The sequence below is a fragment of the Limanda limanda genome, chromosome 14, assembly GCF_963576545.1.
Source record: "Limanda limanda chromosome 14, fLimLim1.1, whole genome shotgun sequence".
Classification (NCBI taxonomy): Eukaryota; Metazoa; Chordata; class Actinopteri; order Pleuronectiformes; family Pleuronectidae; genus Limanda; species Limanda limanda.
This window is the reverse complement of record NC_083649.1, coordinates 16,438,178-16,458,117: the sequence shown is the minus strand read 5'-3', so window position 1 is coordinate 16,458,117 and position 19,940 is coordinate 16,438,178. Positions and strand designations below refer to the sequence as shown.

Here is a 19,940-nt window from a genome sequence, read left to right as displayed (position 1 = left end):
TTTAGTGATTAATACACATTGATCCTGATGTTCCTGCTTTAAACACAAACTTTTTAAAACAGATTAATGGGCCTCCTCTCACTGTAGATGGATTAGTTAAAATATTTACATTTCAATTATTATTCCATTATTTTATTATGCATTTAGTTGGTTCTTTTCAATAAAATCACCAGTCGCATTTTATTTTGGCCCGATTCGTCAATAAAAAGTGCAAAATAATTATGTATCGCTCACATAATGCTCCAGTGATGCATTTGGCTGAGGTAAGAAAACAAATGTAAGCCCCAAACATTGATTAATATGTCCTGTAATGGTTGTCATCACACAACAAATCGGTGAACAGAGCGACACTGATTTTGCTCATAGTGCAGTGGAACTTTGGCCATTTGGTGGCACTAGAGTAGAGCTCATGTTGAGTCTGGAGAGGAATTGGTTGAATCATAAAGCAGACACAGTAAATTTGATGACATTTTTGGCCACAAAAACAAAATATATAAGCAGAGTTTAAGTTTTATTAACTTAACTACTCCTATGGAACAGTGTGATTATTTGCAGTGTAGTTTTGATTTATGTGATTATAAATGAATGCACTTTTGTTACTTTTTGCATCCGCCAAGATGTCTTTTAACATTTGCAACGATTTCTTAATGAACAATTCATGGATCTTGATGGGAAAAAAGCAGGCATGTTGTAAGGGGACTGATATTTATGAGAGTCTGTGAAATGTGGAGCAGATCCCATTAATAATGTGCAACTATTGAGTATAGATGTGGTTTCATCAGGAGCCTGTTGGGGAGGTGTTTGCTCTACTGAGAGACAATCCAGTTTGGGCCTACATCCGTCCCTACATGCTTACAAGATGTGAAAATGATAGCATGCTGATTCAAAACAATAGTTTTATTGTCTGCTCAACATTGATGTATAATGGTTGTTTTGTGAGTAGATGTCAGTGCAGTGGAACTGGAGACTCAAACAGGATGACAGCAGCGAGTTAGACAATAATATTCATTATTATATTAATGTTCTATCTAGTTTTCAGTTTTTTTTAACAAAGCGTATTTTATTGTCTGAACGAAGTCAGCCGCATGGTTTGTTGTCAGTTGCCAGGGAAGCAACAGCAGTTGCTAGGGCTAGGGACCCTTGCTTTGGGGCTGTCCAAAGAAAAGCCAGCTGCGAATTCAGTTTTTTGTTGTTGATAAATATTTTAAAAAACAATAACAATTCTCAAAACAAGCGATTTAACTTACGCATACAACGTTTGGAGTGTTTTATTTATTTTTATCGTGGCAGCAGCAGCTCGTAGAGAGGCTGCCGTAATTTGAGGCAGCTGTCAGCTGCCACAGCAGATCCTGTCCTGAGAGAAACAGTTAGGCCAAAGTCAATTTATGATAATAAATACAACTGTATATGGTTTACATGCAATTGTGAACTCAAACTGTGTGAGCCTGTCTTTGCTGCCTTGTAAAACAAAAACACTGAATACATTAATTTAGCCTAGAATGAATAAATATAAATGGAGAGTGTGCCTGGTCCTAACGTTACTACAAACGTTGTTCCTTTGTTGTATTTCCATCTACTTTGGTACAGATGTAGTCAGTAAATTGTCTTGATTCATTTTGAGTCCAACCCGAATACTAACAAACTATCCAATAAACTTCCATGAACCAGTATATATCTCATTGGAAAACACAAACAGCTTTAGTTGCTCCGAGACAGTGTAGCGGCAGTGACAAGTAACTGCCCCCAAACACCTCTGGCAACAGTGGCAGCTGCCTCCATCATTGTGGCAAACGTGGCAGATGCCAAACAGTGAGGCAACAAAGGTAGCTGCCATTCAACTGTGTGGCATCAAAGCCAGCTGCCTTTAGACAGTGTGGCACCTATCACAGGCGGCTGATATCAGTGTCAGGTTGTGTTGACACAGGAAGCGTCTCTACGGGTTACCGTGGCCATCTTTTGAATTTGCCCTCACTGAGAATACGTCGACATGAACTCGTACCGCGTGCAGGAGCTGGTGGGTGAAGGCTCGTTTGGTCGAGTTTTCAAAGGGAGGAATAAATGCACGGGTCAGGTGAGTGCAGCAGGATTAAAGTTTGACCTTCTGTTTGACTGTCGGCCCCTCGGTTTGACCCGTGTGTCTCCTCCAGGTCGTGGCCCTGAAGTTCATCCCGAAGGTGGGTCGATCCGAGAAGGAGCTGCGGAGCCTGAAGAGAGAGATCGAGATCATGGCAGATCTCCAGCACCCTCACATCGTCCAGTTCTTCGACAGCTTCGACACGGAAACTGACGTGTGTGAACTGTCGTGTTTTAAAACGCACTCCGATTATTATTGTCTCACAATCTTTATAATCCGGTGACTGCAATCCTCTGTAACAGGTTGTGGTGGTGACTGAGTATGCAGAGGGTCAGCTGTTCCAGATTCTTCTGGATGAGCAGAACTTCCCGGAGAGCCAGGTATTCACTGTCACTGAACCGAGCAGGGTTATATGAAGAAAAAATGTCCCCAATATATTGAGCAATCAGACAAATAAGTGCCCTATAAGTTATTAAAAGAAACTTAAAATCAATTCCAAAACGTAATGGAAGCCAGTGTAAAGAAGCTTCAACTTTTCTTTTTTAATTTTATGTAAAGTGTCTGAGCATTGTTAGAAGCGCTATACAAATAGAATTAGTATTAGCATTCTTATTTTTTGTTAATATTATTGTTATTACTAGACTTAACATACTGTAGTTTTCACATGAACCTTTTGCTCCCCCTTCCTTCCTTCTCAGGTGCGTGAGATCGCCTGCCAGCTGGTCTCAGCCCTGTATTATTTACACTCCCATCGCATTCTTCACCGTGACATGAAACCACAAAACATACTCTTGGGGAAAGGAGGGGTGGTGAAACTCTGTGACTTTGGGTAGGTACAGTACATGTATTATTTTTGAAGCAAAATGTATCTGTATTAACTCCTTCCACACAGGATAACCATATGTGTTGCAATCTTCCTGTAGGTTTGCCAGGCTCATGAGCACTTCCACCTTGGTGCTGACTTCTATCAAGGGAACGCCACTGTACATGTCTCCTGAGCTGGTGGATGAGAAGCCATATGACCACACGTCTGACCTCTGGTCTTTAGGCTGCATCCTCTACGAGCTCCACACTGGCACACCCCCGTTCTACAGCAACTCCCTCTTCCACCTGGTGAAACTTATCGTGGGAGATCAAGTAAAATGGCCAGACACGATGAGCGCGCCCTGCACGGTAGGTTAACGCTATATTTTAACAATGTTGTGTAATGCCTGGATCAAATCCAAGAGGTTCACTGTATGAAAATGTGATCTCCAAAAGAGCAAGTTGATTTAACAACGTAAACATAAAGTCTTTTCAGTCCTCTTTACAACGAGGGGACTCAGACATGTTCTCAAGGACAGGATGTCACCATAGTAGTTAGATATAAGCTGTTTTTAGATGTAAACTCTGGAGAACCTCAGCACAACAGGGTCATGACTTCTACGTGTATTGCAACAATTCTATTTCATATTTGCATCCACCATGTGTTAAACATGTCCATTATCTTGCTGTGAATCCTCCTGCTGTGTCCTGCTGTATTCTAACATGGGTTTTTTCTGACCTTATTCAGAGTTTTTATAAGTGAAACTCTGGAGAAGGTCTGGAGCACTTGACTGGGACATTTGTCTTCTCACATACAGCCCCTGCGGATCATTTCAGGAGATTATTTGAAATTCAGAGCACGTCTGAAAGTGACTATACTGAGAACATGGCCCCAGTATCTTCAGTTATAGACCTGCTAAAGGGGGACATCATTTATTATTTGATGGGACAGTATACATTAACTTATCTAATATTTTCCTCGCAGAGTTTTCTGAAAGGTTTGTTGACCAAAGACCCTGAGAAGCGATTGTCATGGCCAGATCTCCTGTACCATCCCTTTGTTGCTGACTGTGTTCTAGGTGAGGCTTTAAGCTTTAAAGAGATTGTGAAATAAAAAAATGTATCGTAATAATCTACCTTTCTCAGATAATTCTGATATCTGCTTTATCCCCATTTTGATGTGTTGGTAAAGTGTTGGAAGAAACAAACGTTATCAGCCCTTTGACCGTCCCACCCAGCCCTGACATGATGGCGCTTAAACTTCAGCAAGTGGCAGAGAAGACTGTACCGCCTCCTGGACGTAGTAGATCTCTGCGAAATGACTCGGAGCAGAGGGACAACGGTGGCCGAGAGAAACCAGTAGATTGTGGTAAAGCTAAAGTGAGAAGCCAGTTCATTTTCCTTCATTGAATTAGTCCCATTGAAATCCATGGAGGAGCTTTAAACTGTTCTGTTTACATTACTAGGTTACAAAGCCTGGAGTGGAAAATATAAGGGTCGACTCCGCAAAAGCGTCAAAGCTCCGCAGAGCCACGCCCTTCCCCAGTGATGGTTCTGGAACCTCAGGTGAATCTGTCAGAGCTAAATCCGGCGCTGCCAATCAAGTCCTCAACCCAAAGACTCAAGCCTGCGTGATATCAAAACCCAGGTATTTATGGAAGTTTTTATTAAAGATACATTATATAACCAGAGCCGGCTTAAGTGTGTATTCATGGTTATGGGTATTTCCTCTGCAGGGGTCAGATCAGCATAGACTACGAAAAGGAATTTCTGTCAATGAAGGTCGTCCCACAACTGCTGAGTAGACGCAATGACATCAAACATATCAGTCATAACCAGCAGGTCAGTGCTTTTTTTTTCTTCCTGCTGATATAAAGACATTTCGTATTTAGTGTCTTGTTCCATTATATATGTATACATTATCTTAAACTAGCAAATGTGCCCTTGTAATAAATATAGTGTTTGCTGTCTTGTCTCACCCTTTCAGAATGTTGACAGTGTGGAGTACTGGGAAAAACTGGCCCAAGAATCTGATCAGAGCAAGCAGCAGAGAGAGCAGTTTAATTACAAACCCATTATACCTCAACTTAGAGACAAGATTCTGTTTTTTACATTTCAGGTAATTAGGTAACATTTTCAACTGTGCATAAATCAACACTTCCTCAGAGAGAATTTTAAATTTAATCTCTTCTTTATTGTTGTTTGGTTAGTTAACAGGTGGCACTGTTGAAGAAGCATGGCAGATTCACCAACCGCTGAAGGTCTTGCGCAACCTGCTACAGACCCCTGACCTTAAGGAGTCCAACTACATTGGCCAGGAACTGGGACTTCCCCATGTCCTCTTGGACGTTGTCCACATTACTGTAGAAAACCCAGACTACATCCCGGTTAGATACATATCACTTACGTATTAATGCATTGTCAGGCATCAGTCCACAATATTCCTGACCTTTCTGGTATGTGTCTTTCCTGCTCAGCGACCGTGGAGTGTGTCAGCACTTGGAGAAATTATTGCAGTCGTCATGATCTACTGGGATAAACACCCCGACTCGATAGAAGAAGATCACAGGTAAGTTATGGTCTTCACTGAAGCTGATTCTGTTCATGTGTTAAATACCAAGTGTATCATACAGCACAGTCCCTCATCTAATGCAGCTCATCAACTGTTCTCTTACTCTAGACTGGAAGAGTTCACCAAGCCCTTTCTTGCAATTCTTAGTCAACCAGACTTCTTTCCTTTGTCAGTAAGTACCCACTCAAGTTCATCCATAGAAGCTCTCAACCATGTTCACATATCATTTACTATGACTCTTGCCAGTTTTCTGATATACTGTAACTGTTTCTACATTTGTTTTTTAGCCTTTGGCTGCGTCTGTTTTGTGTCTGTTTACACAACATAACGTCGATGTCAAAGCTGATGTGAACAGTCTAACCTCCCTGCTGCAAAACCTGCTTTCGGACTCATATGAGGTCAGTGTTGGGATGTAGCAATATACATTTACATTTACAGTACCTCAGTACATTTTACATGTGTCTGTCCCTGGGTAGATTTGATTTCAGGGACTGTTTTAATCCACCACATATATCATCAAACATCTGTTCTCATCTGCATTTTCACAATGTGATGTGTTACATATTCATATTGTTTTATATACTTTTAAGTTGCACTGATCCAGTCAGAATAGACAATAAGACCCCACCTCCAGCAGCAGCATCACTGGTGCGGAAGAACACCCTGAAATAGATGTAGAAGAGACCACTGGCTGCCATTAATTAATATGAGTGTTTTCAGCAGTATCAGCAGCAACATTCTTTATAAATATGTCAGAGTCTCTTTTATTCTTGTATTAAACAAAATGTACACTAGACAGAGTTAATGATGTAGTAGACTGTTGCATTAGCAGATAGGCCACACTGGGGAAGTATTAATACTTTAAGTTTATTTAAAAGCAAGTACTAGAAGAACTTTTACGCAAGTAAAAAAAGTAATCTACCGTAATGTTACTTTTACTTGAGTTCATATTGGTCTAACTTGTAATATGTTTGAGTACTTCCTCCAACACTGTATGAGCTACTGAGTCAGTGATGAGTGATTCATTTACTCTTCCGTATACTTTAAGTTTTTGATGCAAAGTTTAAAGTGATCCTCCTCTGTTTGAAGTGCATCCCTCTCCTCTTGTCTCGTCAGCCGCTGCTTCCTCTTCCCTCCGGCTGGGGCCTTTGTGATGGTCTGCTGTCTCTACTCCTACACACACTCTCTGAGGTAAGACAATACCTGTAATTTAATTTAAAAAAAATTGATGTGAAGAAGAAAACCTTTAATATTTTCTGTGTTTTTCTTTTGATGTTTCTTTTTCTTTTTAACAGAATGAAAAAAAAGGCTCTGGATCTTCAAGTTTAGATCCAGTTGTGTTTCTGGATTTGTGGAAACAAATTGGAACTTCACTAGCAAAGACAACAGCAGTCACAGACTTCTGTTCGGCAAATGGTAAATATATTCATCATATGAGGTCCAACTGATTAGAACCACAGACTGTATATGAAGATTGTTACATACATAATACATTTCTGTTGTTTTCTCTTTACATCAGGGCTGTTTTCCTTTCTGTCTACTGCTTTCTTCCTCTTCACCGAGGATCCACTCTCGTGCATCCCTCTGTTTTCTGACAGTGGATCGAGATGCGTATACACTCTTGGTCGGCTGCTGGGCACTGACTGGTAACTTAGTTAGTCTACTGTTTCATGTAAATGTTCGAGCTGCACAGCCACTCCACTCGGAGCTAACAATAACCCTTTTTATACCCTACAGTCTTCATTTGTTTGCTGAAGATTGCAGTCCCAGGAGTTTGGAAGTAGATCTGAGTCACCAAAGCATGACCACATTGACCTGCCACTTGCTGTGTTTTCCATTTGCCCTGGACCTGCCTTCACACACTATGTCCAACATGCTCCTGCTGTATGACAGTTGTGGTATTGTCGAAAGCCTGGCGCAGGTTCGAGCCTTCCCATTCCTCTAATAAAGACGTGGCTGACAAACTGATTCTCTGATGCAACACAGCACAACTCTTGCTCACATCAGACACACGCTACTGTACATCTAAATGCCTCTGTGTTTTTGTGAGAGGATTGTCTTGTTTGTTGTCGGCTGTTTGATGTGACAACTTGTCAGGATGTTTATTTTTTTTTTTATGCTTTGGCAGGTTATTCAAACTCTTCCTCCTCTGCTGTTGGAGCTGCCTCTCTCCCTGCTGAGCCGTCTGCTCCTGTGTGACCCCGAGCGCTCCGTCCCCCGCCTCAGCAAAGCCGCCTGTGGTCTGTTTTCACCACCGAGGGACCGACAGCTCGCTGCCTCCAAACACCAGACTCTGTTAACCAGAACTGCCAGCTCTCTGCTCTTTGACTTGCTGCAGCAGGATGAGCTGTGGGACTCTGCAGTGGAGCTCTTAACTCTGCTGTCCCAAGTAGCCCGGTGTTCCGCTTGGCCTGCCAGCCTTCAGCTTCACCTGGACGCCTCGGTGCTGCACCAGGCGCTGGCTCACCCTCATGACGGCGTCAGGGCCACCACCTGCATACTCTTGGGCAATCTGGATCCGTTCAGGCCTCATACCCTGCCGCCTGACATTTTCCAAAGCATGATAGGCTGTCTTGATGATTCCTGCTTGTATGTGCAGCGAACGGCTTGCAGGACAGTGGGCAACTGGTTGGGATGTATTGCAGCGAGGCCAGGGTTTAAAATGGACATGGACAACAAGCGGAGCAACGAGAAGAAACAAAACAGACACAAATATTCAGACAGTGAGCCAGCAGATCTGGAAACGGACGATGAGGAGGGGGGAGGTTGGGCGTCAGTGTCTCATCACTGACACTGACGCCCTCACACGGCTCCACTGTTGCGTCGCCCTAGGAAACCTGCTAAATGTTGACGGCCTTGTGTCCTTGTTAAAGAAAGACGTGTCCAGTTTACCTTTGAGAGCTTTATGCATGGATTCCCATAATGCAGTGAGACAAGCTGCCATTGCAACCCTGTGACTTTACAGCGAGCAGGACGCATCCATTAGGTAATGAAAGGGACAGAGGACAGTATAGACAGTAACGTTGAGTTTGTTTCTGGTTTGAAAATTTGGCTAGAAAGGAGTTTTTTATGTAATTGTCATATATTTTATTACAGAAAGTACACACACATGAGCTTTAAGAGTATATTTAGTTTTTACATAAGAAATTTAACACAGATATTTCTGTATTAGCAAAATGTCAATACTTCGTTGCATCTTCTTCCTCGAGTTTTTTGAAATATCTTTTTTCAATCTCTCACACTTCTCTGTACGTGAGTGAGCACTTTAAATTCAAATAGTGACTTTTCTCTCGTGTTTGTTTGAAGGTCCTGCTGTCCGTCTACGCCGCTGAGAAACAACTATCAGCAGCTCATTGGACAGCTGTGACTGAGTTCGCTTCATGAGTGATGGCAGGGTGGTAAAAAAATACTCTCACTTCTTACTTTACAGCCGCCCGTGACTTCCTCCTGTCTCAGAATGATGTGGAAGAGGATGACAGATGATCATTTCTTATGTTTTGTCATTTTTCTTTTAGTGTCTTATTTTATTTACAAAATGTATATAGTTTTGAGTTAAAATTATGCAAATAAAAAATAAACTTGTGCACTTTGTTGTACTGGAAACTGAAGTTAATTTTCACGACAATAGTGGGTCCAGTTCCATAAATGGAAGTGTTGCACAGAAATGATGGTAGAATTTCTGTTTAATTAGAGAGGAATATTTCAGATTTTCACATTAAAATAAAACATTCAAGGTGCCATATTTGACTGACATATTTAACGGTCTATCACTATTTATTTTTTTTAGCAAGAAACAGGTTTCAAGATTGAAATCACTTTATTTTAACTGTCAGGGAAACTGCGCTTAAAGCACCACTATTCATTTTTCGGGAGGTCGGATGTTAAATAAGTGAAGTCCATCTGAAGTTCTCATTTTGCAGCATGGGCTAAAAAAATCTGTCTTAGTGAAGATAGATTAAATGTGTTGTTTCCTCTTGTTGAGTGTGTGGGATTTATCCGGGACCAGGCCTGCGAGCTTGGGTCAGACAGGAGAGGGAGTCCGTCTGGCTCCGGAGGTCCTCACTTTAACCAGAGGAAAAAGAGATTTATAAAATCTTTACCAAAAAATAATGAGGTGCCACCACAATGAGAATTTGAAGTTTTATTTTTGATGTGTTATCAATGGCAATAATCTTTAATTATTTTGCTCTGAGAAAAAAAACACAGAATAAAACACGGACTTTGATATTGATATTTTATTTTGAAAAAATTGACAACACAAAGTAAATATGGATAAATAAATAAATAAAATAAGATTACAAACCCCTATAATGTGCTTTTAGATTTGCTGTCATCAGGCTACACGTGTATTTGGTTTTCACATTCACAGTTGATAGTACACCGCAGGGCGGGGAGGAGGAACAACAGTGTGACACCAGTTTTTGTCAAAAACTAAACAAACAATACAAAACAAATGTCTTAAATACATTTGGAAAATAAAAATATTTTTTTTTAGAATAAAGCGAGAAAAGAGCTGGAAAATAATTTATACAGAATCCTTTCACACCAAAGCCAACACTGCAAAAGCTTTGACAAACACTCTAATGAGATTCTTCTTTAGGTTTCTACAATGAAAAGGCTGAAACACTCCACTCCCTGATTATACAAAAGTCATTACAAATTAGTGCAGATCAGCCAGAGGCCTAGAAAACTTATTGCCTTAACAAGCAGTTTAGAGAAACTCATTCATGAAATCCTACATTTTCTATTCCAGAGCGAAAAACATGCAGAATGAGATTGTTAACTACTACCACTACTTACATTATTTGTACATATGGAAAAGCCTTTCTTTCCACTGGGAAAACCTGTAATCCTGTCAAATCTTTCCCACGTAGAAGAACAGAGGAGCTATTTTACAAGTCTGTAATCTCCAAATGTCTCCTGCTATTTGTAAGGATGTTGGATAATATGCTGCATATCCTGAGCTGCATGACAGATTGTCCAATTTTTAATGTGCCAGAGAAAAATGTTCACAAATTACAACAAAACGATAAGATATCAGTTTCCACCTTTGAGACAGTCAAATATTAAATAAGCTCTCCTTTGGTGACAGAATTTATATTTTTGGAAAATATTTGCAAGCATTGTTTCAAAAAAGGTGATTTTGTCCCATGTAATGCAAACATTGGAAAAATAAAATGCATAAAATGTGAACATAGCAAAGTAACATTTTCAACAAATCTAGATACTTGACCTTCACCGGATAAATAATGACAAGCTCAAAACATACTAATCCCATTTAGGAAATAATATTTAGGGCTGCATTGGATCTAAAGTAATTAAAATTGTGCACAAAAAAGTAACAATAATAAAATACATTTTTGACAATAGGTTATTTTCCTCATCTGTATGTCACCGAATCCTTCAGTCAATACATTTATAATTTAAAAACTATCACATTTGAAATATCGTCCTCTGTTCAAAGGTGGATTTGAAATTATTCTAGAAAAATATTCTGTCTGAAAGATGTCTTGAATAAAAGGATGCAGTTGACACAACATATTCGACTACTTCTGCTAGGGCGACACAGTTAATGCAATTAAAAGTTTAAAGTAGACAAAAATAAAAAATTAACGCTATTGCTCACATCAATTCCAAGTCAAGGCCATCAAAAATATTAAACCTGCATAATAGATAACAGTAATTATTGAGAAATAATTTGTAGATTTTTTTGGTGCGAGACCTATTCAAAATGATTGTCGTTTTTAAGCATTGCAACGCACAGTGCAGGCTCAGGTGATTGGAATGCGAAAGCAGTGGACGCATTGGACAGTCTTAAATTAAAATTAAAAAATAAAGATCACATTAGCGAAGCATGCAGTTACCCCTTTCACCGTGGAAAAACAACATCAGAAACATTCAAAAAAGCTCCACATTTTCCCTGTTACTCCCTCTTTAAACGGACTTGCTCAGTGTTACGCTGTTGTGTCCTGCTTCAGCCTTTGGCTACGGGCTTTGTAAACTTCGATCAGCAGATCTTTAACGTACTGGATTTCACGTTCTACGGACTCTGCCTTGTCCCGGAGCTCCCGGTTCCTCCCTTCGAGGCCGTGCAGCTGTTCCTCCAAAATATCGAGCTCCGCCCTCTTTCGCTGGCGATACCTGCGTTCAGGAGAAGAAAGATTAAATGGAGATTTTCATGCTTATGTATTTTTTATATTTGAAATTCAAATGGGAACTATAACTCACCTGTGAGCGGCAGTTTTGTTCTGATCTCTCTTCTTCTGTTTGCGTTCCCCGCCTTCACCCGGTGTGATGTCCAGGTCAAACTCTGAGTCACAGTGGTCTTCCTTTAGCCTACATGCTTGTCTGTGCCCTGACGACTCCAAGTCAAGACTCTCCCTGGCCATTAAAAGACACTCTGGGGCCTGATCCTCGAGGAAATTACAGTGTAGATCATGTTGCCTTAACTGGAGACTCTCTGATTTGAGCTGCTCATTGACACTGCCTAAGAAGCTAGGATAGGCCTCGGGCTGTGGTGGTGGAAGATAACAGCCTTCGTTGCTCTCAGTCTTCCAACAGACGGAACCTTTTGTCACCTCTACGCTGCTCTTGATGCTGTTCAGCACATCTTTGCAACCAGCCATTCCACTGACCTCCCTCATGCTATACATCAACAAATCCTCTTTCTTGTGTGGGACATCCAGGGATCCACCAAAGCCAAAACCTCCACCAACAACTTTCCCACCACCGATAACATCTTGACTGAAACAGCAGTTTTTGTCCTCTTTGGCTAGAGCAGCACATCGTCTGACTTCAACTGCACTACCCAGGCAATAGCTATTTTCTACCAGCTGCTCGTCTTCTCCACAGCAATAATTTCCTGACAGGTCCACCGCTGAGTTACCTGAGCTGCTTCCTTTGGAACTCAACAAACTGTTATCATAACCTTCACTGAACCTCACACCGTCAGGGACTCTTTTCCTACTACACCCACTGGGGCGACTGCAGCTGTACGGGGCGTGTCTTGGAATTTTTGATCGCCCAATGGGCCCGCCACAGATACTAAGCAGGTCCAGTTCTCCCGTTGCCAGGGTGACAAGAAGTGGGCTGGTGTCCGGTTGGTTGGATGTCGAGTATGATGCATATGGCAGCTGACTGTACGGCTGAGGACCCGCCGGCAGAGGACCCCTGTCGCATTTCCCTAGCCTCGGCCCCTTTTCGGGCACTGGCTCGGACAGGAAGTAGTCCTCTAGTTGGGCGAGTTCCTCCTGCAGCAGGGAGGTCATGACCTCCAAGTCAGAGGGCACCTGGATATCATTCTGAAGGGGTGAGGGGGGAAGGGAGGCACCGGTGGAGGAGGGAGGGGAAGGGGGGTTTGGGAGGTATGAGGAGAAATCCACTTCTTCCGTCATCCAGTCAGTGAGACCATCACCTATTGAAGAGGGTAAAAAATTGTAGTCGTTACAAGCTGTCGGGTGAAGAAAAATGTTACAGCAAAAAAAGTGTTTCGGAAAAAATATAAAATAAACATCAGTCATCCAGCAGCGCACGTCGCAGTTTCCTAATCCCTAATCAACTAATAGCTCTGCAAAGAAGATCTTTTTCTGAATAAAGTTAGAAAAACTATCGGGTCGCGTATATTAGACCAAGCTAGTTTTTACCTACTGTTCGAGAAGGATGTATGTGCTGCAGTGCCGAGCCCACCTGAAATGGGAAAAATATAAAAAACGTACTCACTGCAACTCACCAATTAAGTGCTGACTCTCCTCTGACACCTCCCCCCTGCACCCCTGTGATTGGCTGTGGTTAGCCTGTGGGTGAGAGAGAGCGAGGGGGTCTGCCGGGCAGACACGAAAAGCCTTCCAAACAGAAGCTGATGTTGCCATCATTCTGTCTGCTGGTGCCGCGATTCAGGCCAAGTCCAAGTCCGAGCATGTGCTGAGAGCAAGCGGGGTCTGACAGATGGGCCACAGAGAGCAGGGCTGGGTGAGCATAATGAAACCTAGAGGACAAACGGAGAAGGCGTTCAGAGACAAAGAACAGATCCAACTTGTTCAGTCGACGTGATGGAATCAGGGAAAATCACTCCTGACTGTTTCGGTGACTTTTTTCCACATGATTCAGCCTGTTGTGATGAAAAATGAAGATGTCATGTAGCAGGATGATGGTCTTTTGAGCAATCCTAAATATACACATTTATAGATGGAATCAATGATTTCAAATAAAATTTAAAAAAAATAAAGAAGATTAAAAAAGATATAAAATGAAAACAGTCAGAAATAGCAGTGAGTGATGCGGAGGTGAGAGCTGTGACCTCTGGGACTCTGAACATCCCCAGAGGAAAATGCACTGAAAGCACGTGGGACCTGGTGACGCTGCCAGCTGCTCAACTGTTGATGAGAGGCTCCAGACTCACAGCAGATATACAGCACATCCCTCTGAGTGAGACACACCCTGATCCTTAAAGCGGATCAATGCAGATCAGCCGCTTCCAATTACATGTTCCTTTTTAATCAATTACACCGGTTTGATCACTTAAGCTCTTTAAAAAAGGTCAATAAAGTGATTTCTATGAGAGGGGAACAGAAAACTGAAAGTGACAGAAACGTGTCGTCCTCCATCGTAACATCACTTCTAACACAACACTCTTAAAAGAAGACAAGAAGAGACTTTGACCCTAAAACACCCTGTTAACAAAGTAAACAACACTGGAAGGAACCACAACAAATAACAATAAACTGTTCAGACAAATTCAATTACTTAAAACAGAAGTAACTGTAGAGAAACCAGCCAAATAACAAACTCCTCCACACACTCAAACACACTCACACACACACACAAACACACACACACAGAGACACAACAAACTACATCCACGACTTACTCCATTCTTGCAGGAAAACGTGGAGAGCCCTTGGGGGTGCGTTGCTGAAGCAAAGCACGTTTTCTTCTCGGGTCCTAAAGCTTCACGAATTCAAAAAGCCATGGCCGTCGCTGTTGCCGTTGTTTTTTGTTTTTCAGCTCGGGGGAAAAGATCCGGGAAACTGCGAGTTGTTGCTTTGTTGTGTTCAAGCAGTAAACTGAGGAGCAGCTTCATCCAGGGGAAGCATCACTTCACTCACACCTAGCAACCGACCGCGTCACCGGGACAACAGCAGATCCCTCCGCCCACTCCCGCTGAAGGACGTCCCACCACCTGCACGCTCGCTGCTCGCTGCTCCGCCACAGAAGTTAGAGAGCTGCCTCCTCGTGTTAGTTTCTATAGTAAACCCTTCACTTTAATGACCAGTCCACAGCCAGTGGTCATTCATTCAGTCACTGTGCTAATGTTGACACAACACGGCGATTTCTGTCCACTCTGCTCCTGCTGGATAACAGGAAACATCAGAGGCGTTAAATATAAATTAAGCAAATGTGACATGAATTACAAAATTATGCTATAACGGAAGTCGACTATTGAATCTATAGTTTGGTGAAATATTATGGATTTAATGTTATCTTCTGATATCAATTACTCAGTTTGATTTCAAAGTGTAAATGGTAAACAAGACAAGTTGCGAGTTTATAAGGTAGAAGTGTATCCATGGTAATCTGACATGTAATCAGATTACTGTAACGTTCCACTTTGTAATCTTTTTCTCTTGTGGTCCTTTGTTGCCATGGGAGACGGCATGGAGGGCAGACTCACACCCTAAAACTGACGTCCACAACCTGCACAGAGTTTTGGATTTACGTGCAAACGACCCTCCAACACAAACCAGTAGAATTCAGGTGCCGTACTTTATAATAAGGAGGCATGGTGTTGTTTTGGAAGGGGACTATTTGATTCACAGCACTTTGTTGTTCAGCTCAGTTGCATCTCCGTTGCATCAGTGGTCCACGCTCAGAGCCGATTGGCTGAGCGCGCTGAGGCTTCCTGGCTGCCATTGGTTGGATTCTGGGAGAGGTGAATTGTGATTGGTGGATGCTCGGCAAGGCAGCCAGAGCATCACTGTGTTTTTTTTCTCCTGCAGTGCAGAGTGTGCACATGTTTGAGGTAAACAAACCGGGCGTGGAGCTCAGTGCTGCGGTTCTTTAGAATATAACAGAGCTTGTTTCTTTTCTTTTAACGGAAAAAAATGTGGCCATATAGTATTTCAAAATAAAAGTCTCTGATTATACAGTAGAGCAGGTAAATAGGTGTAAATGAAATGAATTATGATCTCACTTTTAATTTGCATTTGTGTTTTGATTGAAAATATGTTGTTGTCATTGAAATATAGTCCAGTCTGGCAATTCATTTACGAGGCTATAATTATATCTTAATTTGATTTAATACATCTTTTTGCCATATTCACTCAGAAGTTGTCAGCTCGTAACTTCACTGAGACTTAGTTTGATAAAATGACTGTGAGTCTCTGCACAATTGAAGTTAAATCATCGCTTCATGTTGTCGACTCTTTTTTTCCCATTGCTAAGTTAGTGAGACACATTCATTTATTGGTAAAGACTGTCAATAACAATTATGTGTGGAATAAAGCTTTGTTTTTCTCCTTCAGCTGGGTGAATGTACTTCTCTCCTGTTGCTATAGTAATAGCGGACACTGCCCCCTATTTTAGACTTGTTTTCTGGTAGCTGTTGCCATGGGATTTGCATCTCTCTCTCTCTCTCTCTCTCTCTCTCTCTCTCTCTCTCTCTCTCTCTCTCTCTCTCTCTCTCTCTCTCTCTCTCTCCACCCCCTCCCTCTCTTTACCCCTCTCTCGCTTTACCCCTCCCTCTATCCCTTCCGCCTGTTTTCCGTACCCCTCCCAGTCCAACCATTCCACCGACTCATTTGCTGAGTTGCACGTCTGTGACATGATAATTTGGCCAAAACGAATGGTCTTATTTCCAGTTCTGCTGAATTTGCATGTTGATGGGACACTGTAGTGTCTAATGGACTTGTTCGCTGAGCGATGAGTTTGTGTATCAAGTGAAAGTCGGGAAACCTCTAACTTGAATTGATTGCACTTAAAGACATTATCCAGAATGAGAGCAGAGGAGTTGTTTCCACTCATGTGAAACTACTAAATAATCTACAGAACCTCAATATTTGTAGATTAGACTGAATCTGAGTGGAATGTTCTGTTGTTTGTGTTAATCTGAGTCATTTAAAGGGACAGCTCTGTTACAGGGGAGCTGTTCAGCAAATCGCTCGCCGTGTGATCGCTGAGTTTTGAGCGATTTGTAGAAAGGCAACCTGATGCAATCTGGATAAATGTGGTCGTAATGGAGACCAGATTGAAACAGCAGTAGCTGGTGAAGTCGAAGGGTCTCCCAGGAAATCGCTGACGGCTCTCTCTGCCTGTGTTAATTGGTCCACAGAGGGCTTCCTGTTTGTGCATCATAAGAATAAGTCCAAGGTGCTGCTCACCACAGCGCTGCAGCGTTTCCCTGTTGTCTCCACGATCAGGTTCAATTTCCTTTTCATCATTCAGGAAAAGTTGTGAAATAAGTCAAAATACCTTTGTTTCTCCCTTTTAATTCTCGTCAAACAAATCATCCAAACTTATTTGCCGCTGAACGAAATGAAGGATGTCAAATTTGGATCAAACTGAACATCAAATTATATTTGAGGTGTTTGTTATCACGTTTCTTCAGCAACACAAGGGCTGCCCATCAAAATTATAAACCTTAATTTATTGTCTGAATATTGTGTCTGAGCCCTGAAGTCAGAAAAGTCAATGCTGCATGCCAAGCGCACGTATGGCGCGTTAGTGAGGGTTACACCATCATTTCATCATCATCTCCCTCCGAATTTATTGTCCTCAACTTTTGCCCCTCTTTGAACATATGAGGAAAACACGGAATTTACTTAAAACTTGTGAATGGGAGCCGCTCGGAGGGGATCATCTGTGGCGGTTTTCATGTTTGTGTGTTCAGGCTACAGCTCCTTCTCATTTGTTTCTGGCACGAAAAGTGATAATCAAGCCTTTATAAAGTGACAAGCATGAGATACGTCTTTTATTCATGAATGTGTATACAAGGGTAAAGTGATTTGCACAAAGCCATGACGGATCTGAATCAGTCAGTCACATGGTTGTGTTGATTTTACCGTTCCTCAAGGACTTTGTGGTGAAGCAGACGTGTGTGATATGAAGGACGACAGCGTCTGTTGTGTCTTTGTCTTGGGACGTCAGTTTTTAGACCATCACTCTGAACTCGCTCTAACTCCTGCAGACATTTTCATAAAGGTGTTCAAGACACATGAATCATAGACTGATGGACACTGTAAATATAGAATTTACAAAAATGACAAATTAAGCGTGGAAAAACAGAACATCCTTTACAACAGAGTAATCAGAGTTTGAGGAACATTTACTGATCGTGTCTCACTTATGTCTCTCATGTTGTTTTTAGCGAACACATCCCAAACATGGCGAACACGTCCCTGGTGGTTCCTCTGTGTCACTCGCAGCACTCAGGCTGTATCCCTCTGCTCTGCAGAGTCGTTTAAACCCCAGAGGTTGGACGTCTGTCACCTTTCAGCTTTTACACATCTTCATTCACGCCAAGTGCTCCTCCACAGTTTATACAGGGGTGCGATGTCACAAAGTACATTTGCTTTATTACTGTACAGACATACATTTTTTATGTATCTGTACTTTAGGTAACATCACGCTGATTGAGTCCAGACTGGCTTTACACTGATACAGATCTAAATCTAATTCCTACTTTACTTAACTCACAAGAAAACAACTTGTCTGAGGGCAAAGGTCAAACCCATAAAAGCAAGAAATTCTGTAAAAAAACGAGCTAGAGTAATCGATCTTTATCTGATTTATTGGCATTTAAATTTTGAGTGTGAAAAATATGATGTGGTCTAAACACTGGACGTTATAAAGACTGAGTGCACACAGTGTGATAGTTCCAATTTTCTATCTGTAGTGAAATTGGGGAGCACTTCCCTTTCATTGCTGGTAGTCAATGAAATAAAAAGTAGCTGGCTGCAGCTGTGGTTTTACAATTTGTATTTTTGTTGGCTTCATTAGGTCAACGCTGGCGCTTCTCCCCTCCGGATATTTTTCCCATATCATTGTTGTTCTTGCCACGAAACTCTTCCCTCCCCAAAAAAACATGTTTCTTCTATTACAATTTAATGATCTGTATGCCACGTACCCGATTCTGAATTAATGACTGTCATTTTACATTCTCCTTCAAAGAGAGCGGAGAAGGTTTGTTCAAAGCGGTGCACATTAGGAGCGGAACTTTCTCTGCTGTTTCAGATGCATTTAGATTTATTTGGAGGCTTTCATCTGCCACGCGTGCCTGCATGTGCACATGTTTGGGGCTGGGCAGGAGATTTTTTTTCTCTTTAATCTCCTAAATTACGATGAACGCACATGTGGATTTGAAAACGTATAAATTACAAACGTCTGTGGTGAAATGTTGTGATGGGTGAGGGAGCGCGAGGATTTGACAGGTGATTTTACCATGAACTTGCCCTCCGAGCCGAGAGACATCTCCATTTCATTAGAGCGCTTGAGCTTGTCTTCAGAAGAGGTTAATATCCCCCCCCCCCCCCCCATTAATACTGACAAAACCATGAGAGACCCTCACTAATTCAACGCCTGCACCATCGTGCTCAAGCTCCAGAGGCCTCAGGGAGAGGCCGGTCTGCATCTTTAACAGTGATCACCCTTGGCTCATTAATATTTCACCAACAATAAGGCTGGGTGTCACACATGCTCATCACCACGGTATTGAGCTCACATTGATCTGTTTATAATTCAGACAGGGGACTCAAAGACAACGTGTGTGAACGTCTCTCCCAAGGTCAGAGGGACGCGGATGTTTTGAGCTTCAGATATTTCTGATTTTTTTAAATACCAGAATTGGATGCTCATTTGAATCACTAAACACTTACACTATGGAACCAGGGATTCTTATATTTCCAGTGCTGGGTCTAATCGGCACCTGTCAGGAGCAAAGGTGTGTTTCAGTGATTCCATCTGTTAAATATTTCAACAATCCCCGCTATAAAATAATTTAACAGCCCCGCTCACATGTTATCATCTGTCTGCACGTGCACATCTCTATCATAGTTTTGAACCGAGGGCGTCAGAAGATAAATAACACATATATTTTTATCAAGCAATTAATATTAAAAAAAAACTTGTTTATGGAGAATTTGTGTGAGACGTCTTCTCCGTGACGTGTTTTTCCCCCCCTCAGATGTGAAATTTCTCGATGTTGAATCATACATGTTAAGTTGCATGTAATTTCACTGCATGTTTATTTTTCCTTCCCATTTTTTTAAATAGACTATAGTTCAGGGCAAGACATCAAATGAATTACACTGAGCCAGAAACACATGGCTTCAGTTCTCTAACAACAACTTCTACAGTTAACGAGTTAATGAGATCATTAACTAATTCAACCACCTGACTATTGTTGTGTAAATAGAGGAGTTCTAGTGTCTTGAAGCGAGCACCTTCTGTGTGCTCTCCATTTAACATGAAACGTGTGAGCGTTTAAGGGCTTATGAG

At 41.8% G+C, this 19,940-nt stretch overlaps 2 protein-coding genes across 2 annotated transcripts; one reads left to right on the top strand and one right to left on the bottom strand.

Annotated features, from left to right (window-relative positions):
- Positions 1-1,987: 1,987 nt before the first annotated feature.
- stk36 (serine/threonine kinase 36 (fused homolog, Drosophila)) lies at positions 1,988-8,440 on the top strand. Its single transcript, XM_061085320.1, is given in 20 exon segments — positions 1,988-2,071; positions 2,148-2,288; positions 2,377-2,454; positions 2,773-2,903; positions 2,998-3,247; positions 3,864-3,957; positions 4,071-4,258; positions 4,354-4,526; positions 4,615-4,720; positions 4,866-4,997; positions 5,089-5,248; positions 5,354-5,447; positions 5,559-5,622; positions 5,738-5,848; positions 6,567-6,641; positions 6,746-6,866; positions 6,970-7,096; positions 7,188-7,371; positions 7,579-8,225; positions 8,227-8,440. Coding segments are annotated over 20 exon segments (3,174 nt in total).
- A 2,964-nt stretch (positions 8,441-11,404) lies between these two features.
- Positions 11,405-13,321, bottom strand: atf5a (activating transcription factor 5a). The gene is made up of 3 exons (XM_061085280.1): positions 13,180-13,321; positions 11,679-12,864; positions 11,405-11,591 (listed from the first exon to the last, which is right to left on the bottom strand). The coding sequence occupies exons 1-3, from the start codon at positions 13,319-13,321 to the stop codon at positions 11,405-11,407; spliced, it is 1,515 nt and encodes a 504-aa protein (XP_060941263.1).
- Between the last annotated feature and the right edge of the window lie 6,619 nt (positions 13,322-19,940).

Bases quoted from the DNA above. Each gene is read 5' to 3' on its own strand.
- atf5a (XM_061085280.1), bottom strand. From the start codon at position 13,321: ATGATGGCAACATCAGCTTCTGTTTGGAAGGCTTTTCGTGTCTGCCCG. The intron at 12,865-13,179 runs GTGAGTTGCAGT...CCTCTTCAATAG, and splicing joins GGAGAGTCAGCACTTAATTG to GTGATGGTCTCACTGACTGG. The intron at 11,592-11,678 runs GTGAGTTATAGT...TCCTGAACGCAG, and splicing joins AACAAAACTGCCGCTCACAG to GTATCGCCAGCGAAAGAGGG.